Consider the following 11,503-nt stretch of genomic DNA (forward strand, 5'->3'; position numbering starts at 1 on the left):
CCTATTGCATCATGGTACAGCACATAATATCTGGTTGTCCCTCCTTTTGTGATGTAAAGATTGACTAACGGGTTTAGGTTTGTCAGCCTGACTTATCTGTTATAAGGTTCCATTCCAGTCTTTTACTTAATGGTTTTAGCAGCCATTGATGATCATTGCCTAGATCCATTTGTTGTTAGAGATTACAAATTGGTGCTATTCAATTTCTATCATTCCCTCTGAATTTACTACCTGGAATTCTACAAAGAACTTTTACTCATCGACTACTTCATTATCCTGAGGCAAGTTTCCCAGGACAAGCAAGATGAATACTTGATTCTTTCTCTTTATTTTATAGTTTTCAGAATAATAAGACAGTATCCTGGCATCTTCCAAACATGACCAATTAGGGTTTTATATGTGTGTCATCACAAACTTCCGGATTTTAACATACTTGATGTATTTCGATCCATTTCAATTAGTGCTGTTTTTGATACCCAGCTTGTTCCATCTTTGGCTGGTGGATGTCCTGCAAGTTGACACCTCTGTTACTTTTTATTTTGAGATAATTGTAGATTTCACACAGAGTTGCAAGATGTGATACAGAGTGATCTCATGTACCTCACCCAGTTTCTCCCAAAGGTACATCTTTTATAACCATAGTACAATATAACAATCAAGAAATTGACATTGATACAATCCACTAATTCAGATTTCACCAGTTTTACACACTCATTTGTGCATATGTATATTTAGTTCTACATAATTTTATCACCTCATAGATTTGGGTAACCACCACCACAGTCAAGATACAGAACAGTTTCATCACCACAAGGGCCCCTCATTCTACCCTTTTATAGCCACATGCACCTCCCCTACCCAACTCTCATCCCTCACCACTGGAAACCACTAATTTGTCCTCCAATTCTATGACTTTTTTTTTTTTTTTTTTTTTTTTTTTGGTGGCTGGCTGATATGGGAATCTGAACAATTCTATGATTTTGTCATTTCAAGAATGTTTTATAAATGGACTCATACTACATGTTACTTTTGAGACTGGCTTTTTTTACTCAGCATAATTCCCCTGAGGTCCATCCAAGTTGTGTGTATCAACAGATCATCTCTCTTTCATTGCTGAGTAGTATTCCATGGTGTGGATATACCACAGTTTGTTTAACAATTCACACACTGAAGGACATTTGGGTTGTTTCCAGTTTTTGGTTATTACCAGTAAACTTCTATGAGCAATTGTTTACAAGGTTTTATGTGAATGTAAGTTTTCAGTTCTCTGGGATAAATGTCCAACAGTGCAATTTCTGGGTCATATGGTAAGTGCATGTTTAGTTTTACAAAGAACTGCCAAATATTTTCCAGAGTAACTGTGCTATTTTACATTCCCACCAGCGGTGTATGAATGATCCGGTTTCTCTGCATTCTCACCATTTCACATTAGCACTATTTTTCATTTTAGCTATTCTAATAGGTGTGTGGTGATATCACATTGTGATTTTAACTCGCATTTCCCTAATGACTAATGATATGCGCCATCTTTCAGGTATTTATTTACCATATACATACCCTCTCTATATAGTAAAGCCTCTTTTCATGTCTTTTGCCCATTTTCTAATTGGAGTGTTTTGTTTTTTACTGTTGAGTTTTGAGAGTTTTCCTGTATTCTAGATACAAGTCTTGTCAGATATGTCATGTATCCTGTAGACATAACCTCAGTTGCCTTCAATAGTTTCCTTGCTTTCTGGTATGATAAGTGCTTAAGGTTCATCTTGTTGAATGGAGTTTTGTTGTTGTTGTTGTTGAATGGAATTTTAAGCTTTCAGGAAGATATAGAAATGATGTAGAACTATACGATTCTTTCTCATTCTGAAGAAGTTTGGTTGTTGAAGAGGACAGGACAGAGATCTAGGAGAGAAACTTCTGGTAAGACCTAGTAAATCCCAAGGTCCCTTGTATTCCTTTCTCATCTTGAGCATTTCCTGTACGTTCATTAAAGCATACTAAGTGCTAATATTCAAGTTAGGTGCTGGGAATAGACAGGGAGTTTCAGGTGAAAGAGACATGTGTTCATGATGAGGTTAAGTACAAGAGGCTTTGTGGGTGTTAAGAAGGGCCTCTGACCTGGAGGGGTCAGGGAAGGAGGCTTTCCAGAGGATATGATAACCTGGCCCAGATGGCAGGTAAGGCAGAGGGAGGCAATCAGGATTCCAGTTGAGGTAGATGTTTCAGGGAGCATGTGAAAAGCACGAAAAAAAAATGAATGGTGCTTTCTTGGGGTGGCCAGGTCATCCTGGAGGTCTTAGACTACTCCCATGTTTAAAACAAAGATAGCTTAGGAAAAGAAAGAAAGAAAGAAAGAAAAAGAAAGAAAGAAAGAAAGAAAGAAAGAAAGAAAGAAAGAAAGAAAGAAAGAAAGAAAGAAAGAAAGAAAGAAAGAAAGAAAGAAAGAACAAAGATACCTTTGCAGAAGACTAAAATAATGCAGGTCAATACCTGAATGTTGCTTAATATTGTCTGGGGTAGAGATTAAAGGAGTCAATAGAATTACCACTTGACTGCTGTCTCTAAGGATCCCGAAACTTCTGTCAGATTCCTTTTGTGAAGAATTAAAGACCTAGCACAGAGAAAGATGACATCTCTGATTTGGGCAAGGTTCTAAAACATCATCCAGGTGAGGAGACAAGAGTGCCATGGACTGGTCTGTTGGGTTGGTTCACCTTGGTGTTCCCAGCCCTCCTGCATGCTCATGTTCCTTCCAGGTAGGAGGTGACACACGTTATCTCCCAACAAGAGTGTGTTCTCCCAGTAGTGTCACCAGCAGTGGAAATAGATTACACTAAAACCACATCAGAGTTTTAGGGGGTCTCCTGTGTGTGAGGGGGCACATTGAATTCTCCTGGGAGTGGTGGGTGAGATTTTAGGTTCAGTTAAAGAAAGCACAGATTAAAAAAAAAGTTTAGAAACACCATCCACCATTCTCTCACAAGGTCTCCTTGTGACAATCACCTCCCAAACCTTCAGGTTCTGTCTGGCCATAAAAATGAGATTTGGGCATCATTAGCATCATGTTGGAATCACTGGTGTGAAATAGGCACTGTAACCCCCCGGGAGACCTCTTTAGCCCTTTCTCGTGTAAGATACCATGAAGGTTAATTCTACATGTCATCTTGGTTAGATGAAGGAATGCTGAGAAACCTCGTAAAGCAATCTTTTAAGGTGTGTCCCTGAGGGTGTTTCCAGCAGAGATTAGTATGAGAGTTTGAGTGGACTGGGTGGGAAAGACCCACCCTCAATGTGGGTGGGAACCATCCAGTCTGCTGGGGGTCTGGAAAGAACAAAAGACAGAGGAAAGAGGTGAAGCTCTCTCTCTGTCCACTGGAGCTGGGATACACTCTTCTCCCCTGTCTGTGGACAACAGAGCTCCAGACTCTTCAGCTTTTGGCTTCCAGGACTTACACCATAGACACCATCAGCTTCCCTGGTTTGAGGCCTTCAGACTTGGACTGAGCCACACTACCGGCATCCAGTTTACAGATGGCCTATCATGTGATTATTCTTCACAACCGTGTGAGCTAATTCCCTTAATAAATCTCTATCATATATTTATAACATATCCTATTGATTCTGTCTCTCTGGAGATCCTGACTAAGAAAGACTTAAAGTTTTAGCAGAAGAGGAGTCATAGGCCCTGTACCCCCAAAGACAAGGCAATCCGAGGAACAGCTTCACCAGTTTATTTCTTGGTGCTTCCAAGAGCTCATGTAAAAACAGCACAGTGAGCAACAAGCAATAGCAGTCAGTAAATGGAGGTACCGCTCAATGTGTTTCAACAGTCTCTGTTTGGCTTTGGTGGGACAAGCAGCCAAGAGTCGGGGGTCAAGAGAGAGCAGAGTGAAGCCAAGTCCCTGCAGGAGTGAGGGCTCAGAATGGAGAGCAGGAGCTATGAGGGCTGGACTTCAGACCCAGATGTCAGAGCTGCAGTCACCCCCAGGATAGCGGATCTCATGGGCCAAGGCTGGGCCGAGGGGCTCCTTTCCAAAGTCCACCAGGAAGTTGGGGTTCAACTTCAACCCTCCATTTACTGTGTCTACATCGATCTGCAGCATCACAGAGCCTTCTCTGGTGGAAAAGGGGAAGGGGGTAAGGGAGGTGGCCACCTTCTTCCCTCAAGATTTTGCGAGTGTAGGGGGTGGGTTCCTGAGGAAAGAGCGGGGTCTGAATGGGCCATCTGTAAGGTGGGGCTCAGCTGAGATCACAGAGGAGTCTTCAGAAGGCCAAATGACCCCTCTGGGAGAGGAAGGTTGGGGAAGCAAGCCCAAGTCTACTTCTCACCTGATGAGGTCAGGATAAAACTGTTTGTCCCAGGCACTGAACAGCGATGTGGTGACGTAGAGACGCTTCCCATCTAGGCTAAGCTGGATCATCTGCGGGCCTCCAGCCACCCGTTTCCCCTTGGGAAAACCAGGGGTCAGACCCCAGGGTAACAGATCATAGGCACCCCCAGATCCTCAAGAGCATACTCAGATGCTGCACCCTGATACTCCTCAAGCCTGGATCTAAGGCGGCCTGTGAGTAAGGGGATAGGTCCTTACCTTGACCACCATGGGTTCTGGCTGGGATTTTAGCTCCTGGTCTTCCAGCACTTGCACAGGGCCTCCCTTCACAATGCTGCCCCCAAGGAAGAGCTGGGTGGGAGGTACAGAGGTAAAGGAGGACAGTGGTGAGAAGTGTGGCCATTGCAGGAAGAGCATCCAGCCTCATCACAAATCCTGCACTCCTTTCAGACCCGTTCCCCATGTCTAGCCATGGCTCCCCTGGGCCTGCACTATCCCTCAGCCCACATTTTTGCTATTCCTGCACCTCCCTATCATCCCCCACTACTTCATACCCTCTGCCCCATCCCCAGACTCCCTTCTCCTTCCTTCCTTCCCTCCTCCTCATCCTTCCAGGGCCAGCACCTGTCCAGTGAGGCGGGGCCTCTGTGGGTCAGAGATGTCATATTGCCGCAGGTCCCCGTGAAGCCAGTTGCTAAAGTAGAGGAAGCGGTCATCCAGGGACAGCAGGATGTCAGTGATCAGGGCTGGGGAGGGAGGTGTGTGTGGGTTCCAAGTCTTTAAGAACTCTTGTTCCCCAGGCCAGGAATCAACCTTCTGATACCTGCCCTCCCCTAGACACTCACCTGGCATTTCAGGCAGCATCCAGCCCTTCACTTTCTTGGGGGGCACCTGGATCACCTTTTCCACTGACCAAGTACCTCCCTATGTTGGGGAGTGGTGAGATTAAGAGGCAGAGAGGTGAGCCTGTCAGAGTTGGGGGCTGGGGGTCAAATATGGGTCTGCCCAGAGCCTGGAAGGGAGATGGCTGATGTAGGACCTTCTTGCCACTAGGGTGTAACTCCATGCGAGCCCCTTAAGCAGGATCGGGTCTGCTTCACTACTGCATTCCCAGCATATAGCACCATGCCTTACATAGAAGCTCATGAAATAGTTTCGGAATGAATGAATTAATATAGCCAGTTAGGGTTCAGGGGGAAACTAGCCTAGCACTGAGAGAAGAGAGGCAGGGCATGTGGCTCATTGTTTGTTCCTAGAGAAGCCTGAGCTGATGGAACCAGGGGACATCGTTAAAGAAGGCTGGGCAGAGGTGCTGACAAGACCGCTGGGAGGGAGGACTGGAGGGCGCAGGTTACCTCATTCTTGTAGAAGCGCTGGATGTTGGAGCTGAGGGCACAGCCCACAAAGCCCTGGGTAGCGGCCGGGTTGTGCAGGAAGCGGATCTCCAGGGGAATGAGCCCATCCTTTAGAGGCACAGTCTGCACGATCTCATGGCGTTGCCAGTCCCACACATGTAAGTGGCTCCCATACCGCCCTGGGGTGGGGGGAGGAGGGTGGGCTTAGGGTCAGGGCAGGAGGGCACGAGCAAAGTCTGGGGCACTGACGAGGGTTGGAGAGATCAGGAAGACGCTTGAGCAAAGCAAATCTGAGCACCCAGCACATCCTATGCCATCACCCTGAGAGTGTGGGGTCCACATAAAGGAAGGAAGAGGCCTGGAGATTTGGCATGGGATTTTGGAGCAGAAAGCCCAAAGCTCCTGCTGGCCCATGAGGGGATCCTCACCTGCCTCGACATCAGCAGGGTTGAAGCCATCTTGGAAAACCTTGGGAGCTGCCCATTCGGTGCTGATCATAACATTGTGTCGAGGCTGGTACCAGAAGTCATAGCCCAATGGTGCGGTACCCCCAGGCTGCTCCCATGCCCCCTTCACCTCAAATGTGTCCCCATCCAGCAGTAGGAAACCCCCTGAGCAAGGAAGGAAGTAGGGTGACAGGTAGAGGCAGTAGAGACTCACCCCAGGCATGTCCAAGAGGCTCTAAGCCCATTGCCTGGGCCCTCTCCTCCTACTGGGTTTGTCGGCTCCTTAGATCCAGGTGTCCAAAGGGTCCCACCCAGAGTTGGCCAGGTGAGAGGTGGGGCTCTTCTCTGGCGCCCCAACCTCCCATCAACTTGATCCCTTTCTGAGAACATAGGGGAAAATCTTTTCCCCTCGAGCCAAGAGATCTTCTGGCACTCACTTTCAGAGTGGGATTCCTCCCAGAGTCTAAGCTCCATTCTGCTCACTACATTTTTTTAAATAGAATAGACAGATTATATTTATTTGTAATTCAACATGAATGCCCAATATGTTGCTCTCTTGCTGAATATGTGATGACACCTTGATACATCTTTGCAAATACCACCAGACGTCTACTCGTAAGTGTTATTAAGTCTAGGAATGGCATCTGCTCCCCCAACAGACAAATGCTTCCCGCATTTCATAGCTGTGGAAGTACCTTTGCCGTTGCCCTTGGGGTCTCCCATGGTGCTGATCATCACCTCCCCACTGGCCAGGCAGTGGCTGGTGTGGAGATAGCTCAGGTTGCACTTGGCGTGGATGTCCTTGGGCTCGATGACCTGGAGAGAGATGGGGAATGGCATCAGAATCTTACAGGGCCAGGAGTCCCCACTCCCTGTCCCCACACTCCCCTACTTCTATCTGCTGACCCTGTCCTCTTTTCCTTCGAAACATGGACACAACTCTCCTTGCAGGAATATGGCAAAGATTCTGTCTGGTAATGTCTACAGAGCATCAAGCGAAAGTCAGAGAGACTGCAAATAACTCCCCAGGCAGAAAGCACTGACTTCTCCCCCTGTCTGTCCTGAAGGCGCTCACAGCTCTGTAAGACCATAAGCTTCTCCTGGGTTGGACTGATGCCAATGTCAACTGTATCACCAGCAGCCAAAACACTAAGTGCCCAGCATCAAGAGGGTACTGAACAAAGTGTTCAGAGGAAGGGCTGGACGCTCCTTCCTAGAGGAAGCCCTGGGCTCACGAAGAGTTGGGGGGAATTATTGCTCCCTCCCCATCTCAGAGTAAAACAAGAAGCCTCCTCCCTTGTCTCAGGTGCCCTGGGCCACCGTGCTGGATGCTGACAACCTAGCATGCCTCGGTAATTATCCTGTGAAGTCTAACCTCCCTCCCTGCTGCTGAGCCAGATGCGGCACAAGGCTGGAGGCAGCTGGCTTAGGAGTGGCTTCCGGCCTATAGGCTGCTCGGGACAGCAGCGCAGTAGGGTCTCCAAGCAGGCAAGGGCAGAGGACATGCCTTGTGCAGCTTCGGTGCCCGGGGATCAGAGCCTACGTCCACCACATAGATGCGGGAAGACATGAGACCGGGCAGCACCAGCTTGGTGCGTGACTTGGTGCTGTCACCAAAGCAGCTGCTGCAGGTGTTCCATCCCGAGTGATGTAGCTCATCTTTCAGGTTGGGCATGGGCAGCCGGTGAATGACCTAGGAAGGGGAGGGTGGACAAGGGTGGTGCTTGCCCAGGCCACACCTCTCTGTGCTTTTGGAAAAGCACCCCTCCCCGCATTTCCGCCTGGCAGCACAGCACAGACTGGATTTCAACACTCCCCTCATCCCATGGGGGCACCCTTGTGCAGTGAACAGCCTGCACAACCATACCCAGGGAGGGCGAAGAAGGAGCTGGAGAAGGGCAGCACCGGGGCCAGGGCTAGAGGAGGGGTCTAAGAGGATGCTGGTGCCCAAGCCCTGCCTCACCTGGCAATACTGGGGAGACTTGGGGTCAATGTCCACAGTGGCCAGATAATCCGGAGCCTCAATGCCCGTATTTCGGTAAATACAGGGCAGGTAGACAATCTCCTCCCGGGGTCCTGGAGGGTAGAAAACAGTCATCAGGGATGATGGGGCAGGGAGAATTGCAGGGGCAGACCTAGGTGTACTAGAGGGTGGAGGCCAGCTTGAGGTCCCCCAATCCCACCAGCCGCGGAATCAGTAGAGGGGCGCTGGCTCCCAGACATTGGGCAATTACCTTTCATGGCCTCCAGAGGGGTAGGGTAGCCGGGTCCACACTTCCCACATTTCGTAGCTGTGGAAACACAACGGGGCATGTTGGCTGGAGCACCCTTTGGAGGGTGAAGTCTCCCTCCTTAAAGCTTGCAACACATACCCTGGCAAGCCAGGGCAGACACCCTGCTGTCCCAGGTCACCACTCCAGCCCTATTGCTCTGGCCTATCCTCCCCATCCCCTCAGAGCTCTGACAAGTGTGAGGGTGTGGCAGGAAGAGCTGGAGAGACATGACCTGAAGGGGGACAGACACTCCAGTAGGGACCAGGGGTGGGCGAGAGTAGGGTGAGTGCAGAAGAGGCTGTGTGGTGTAGTGGTTATGACACTGACTTGGGTTCCAATCTTAGCCCACCACTGACTAGCCATGGGAGCTTGGGCAAATTATTTAACCTCTCTGGCCTCAGTTTTCACAGCATCTGTAAAAAGGGGATAATACGAACACCACAATGGTTTTTTATGAGAAATAAATAGGAAGGAGCAGTCAAATGTGCAGCTTTGCGCTTGCTTGGTAGAAGCCCAGTAAACCCTGGCTGTTCTTGAGGAACAGCTCTCAGGGAGTGGGGGTGGTGCCTGCTCAGCTCCCTTCACTGAAATGTAGCTAGACCAGGGTCTAGGACGCTTCCTGTTTTTCTCTCCTCCGGGTCCTGATCCCAGGCTGCTGGACAGGGCCTGGATTACATAACCAAGGGTCTGGTCACCGAGAGGAGCCATAGGAAGCTAGAGTTCAAGGTTGCCTGGGCTGCTACCATCTGAATGTTCTTAGGCTGGTTTCTACCCCTGGGTGGACCTCACTTCTTTTACCTGTAAAGTAAGGTGTTTGGCCCAACTCCAAAGAGCTCAGAGGCCCACCCACCAGAGCTGCAGGGAGTGGCTCTCCCTGTCCCAGAAGTCTGGCAAGAGAGGCCGCTCTGATCTAGTCAGCTGAAGATCAGCTGACTGGGAAGGAGGGCTGAAGTGTCACAGCTGCCAGAACCCCAGCTTCAGGGTTTGGGTCCTGCCTGGGAGGAAGGGCGAGTAATAACACAGACGGAGGAGCTGCAGGCTGAAAGAAATCCTGGAGTGGAGTTCAGAGGACTGGGCACCGCCTCCTGCCCTGTCCTGTGGCCAGTGTGGGCCACAAATGGGGAGCCATGAATAGCCAGAGTCGAGCCTCCACTGGTGCCTGGGATCCCACTTGTAGCAGCCCAGTGACTTAGGAACAGCATCGTAGGGTCCGGAAACCCAGTTTCAAGTTCTAGGTTTGACACCTACTCTATCCATTTTCTTCCCTTCCTTTGCTAAAAGGGGGCAATAATAATATCCTACCTACTTCTTTAGGTAGATGTGAAGGTCAGATAAGGCAATGTATTCAATAGTATTTTCATAAAAGAGAAGTGTCGTATAAATATGGGCACATACAATGTATTCAAAAGTACTTTCATCGAGGTGAAGTGTGTTAGTGTGGGTTGCGCTGTGCCAGAGGAGGGAAAGAATGCCAGGCAGTGCCTGATGGCAGAGGGCTGGGGGGCGGGTGGGGCAGGGTGAGAGAGAGAGGAATTCCTGAGTCTACACAATCAAGAAGTGCCGATGCTTGGCACAGGATGCCAGGGGGAGGGGAAGGAGGTTGCTAGACACAGAAGGAGAAGGAGGTTCAAAAACTGTAAGGCATCAATACAGAGTTACAAAAACTACAAAGGCCAAGGGAGACTGAGAGAGAAGTAAAGAGGTGAAGGAGGTGTTGCCCATTCCACAGCATCAGCCCCTCAGAGCCTCCACCTCCCTGCATTTCTTAGGGTCAGGCCCTTCATGGCACTCAGGTCGCAGGGAGCATCATTCTTCTTTCTGGGGAATGCCCCCTGTCTTAAGTATCTCAAGCAAAGTCTCTGAGCATCTCTGGGTTTGAGATGAACCCAGGGAATGCTCAATTGGGTTTTCAGTGCCATGCTGGCTACTGGGCATTCTGCCAGCTTGGGGAAGACCCAGCTCCAAGGGAACAAGGAGCTCAACATGCCCAACCAAACCCAAACTCCTCCTCAACCTGACATCCAGGAACCCATAGATGGAGGGATAGGAGGACTGTGGGATTGGGGGGGGCACTGAAACAACTCCCCAGTGAGAGTGTGAGGGTCCCTGATTTCCCTCCCAAAGGATTGGTTGTGTGGAGTGGCTAGAGAGTAACCTGCACCAAAGGCTTAGGTTCTCTACCCCTGCAGTAAGAAATTGACCCAGGGCTGAAATCAGGATTGTCTGTCTCCAACATTGAGATCCTGGGACAGAAGCTCCCCCTAAGAAACCCCCACCTGATTTTTTCAGTTGCAGAAAGCCTGAGAAAAGGGCACTGGCCCCTGCTGAATGAAGCTGGGTGGGAGCCCAGGATCACTCTTCCCAGCAGTCCCTCTGCCCTCCTTTTTCCAAAACTTTGGCTAAATTGGGAAATGGGGGCGGGGGCGGCAGGTAGGGTAGGCGGTGTGTGTGTGCAGGGTAGGGACAATAGTGCAGAGTCCAGTCCCTTAACTGCCCTCCCCCCCAGTTTTCTCTCATTTCCTAGAGGGAGGCCCCTCCAAACTAGGGGTGGGCCAGGGTGGGCAATGCGCAGTTGTTGGAAGCCCCCTCCTTACCCATGCTGCTTGTTGGTACACTTCGGTCCTGAAGTGTTTGCCAGGAATGGGCCGAGGCAAGGCGGAGAGCTGTGTTGTTGTCAGAGGGTGGCCGTACTGGGGAAGGAGCAAAGGAAGGGAATTTATACAGCCAGATGGGGGCGGGGCAGGACAGGGGGAGGGCCCAGGCTGCAGCCCTGGGTGAACTACACCGGGCAGCTGGCCAGAACTCTCTCAAGTGGCCTGGGCAGCTGTGTTTGAGTTATGGGGTGTGTGTTTGTGTGTGCGTGTGCGCAAGCGTGTGTGTGTAGCACCGTGTGCACATGCAGATATGTCTGTGTCTGTGCATGTAATTCATTAGTGGGTGCCTGGGTATGTGTGAGTTTGTGTATCTGTGCACGTTCCTGTATACCCGTGTGTTGCCTGTGTGTGCCTCTATGTATGTGCCTGCGTGAGTGTATATCTGTGCCTGTGGGGGTGTGCCTCTGATTGTGCTCCTGTCTAGTATTTGTGCCTGTGTGAATGTATGCC

At 49.8% G+C, this 11,503-nt stretch overlaps 1 protein-coding gene across 3 annotated transcripts; it reads right to left on the bottom strand.

Annotated features, from left to right (window-relative positions):
- Positions 1-3,709: 3,709 nt before the first annotated feature.
- Positions 3,710-11,086, bottom strand: SELENBP1 (selenium binding protein 1). 3 transcript variants are annotated; one of them, XM_063105629.1, is made up of 12 exons: positions 10,994-11,086; positions 8,361-8,417; positions 8,090-8,202; positions 7,634-7,819; positions 6,822-6,942; positions 6,109-6,291; positions 5,681-5,859; positions 5,171-5,249; positions 4,950-5,071; positions 4,584-4,676; positions 4,324-4,442; positions 3,710-4,110 (listed from the first exon to the last, which is right to left on the bottom strand). In XM_063105629.1, exons 1-12 carry the CDS (start codon positions 10,995-10,997, stop codon positions 3,948-3,950), a joined length of 1,419 nt encoding a protein of 472 aa, XP_062961699.1. In that variant the 5' UTR covers positions 10,998-11,086; the 3' UTR covers positions 3,710-3,947. The 3 variants fall into 3 exon arrangements, with proteins under 3 accessions (XP_062961699.1, XP_062961701.1, XP_062961700.1); XM_063105630.1 differs by having other exon boundaries at positions 4,103-4,188; XM_063105631.1 differs by lacking the exons at positions 4,950-5,071; positions 5,171-5,249.
- Between the last annotated feature and the right edge of the window lie 417 nt (positions 11,087-11,503).

Source organism: Cynocephalus volans, chromosome 8 (genome assembly GCF_027409185.1).
Source record: "Cynocephalus volans isolate mCynVol1 chromosome 8, mCynVol1.pri, whole genome shotgun sequence".
NCBI lineage: Eukaryota > Metazoa > Chordata > Mammalia > Dermoptera > Cynocephalidae > Cynocephalus > Cynocephalus volans.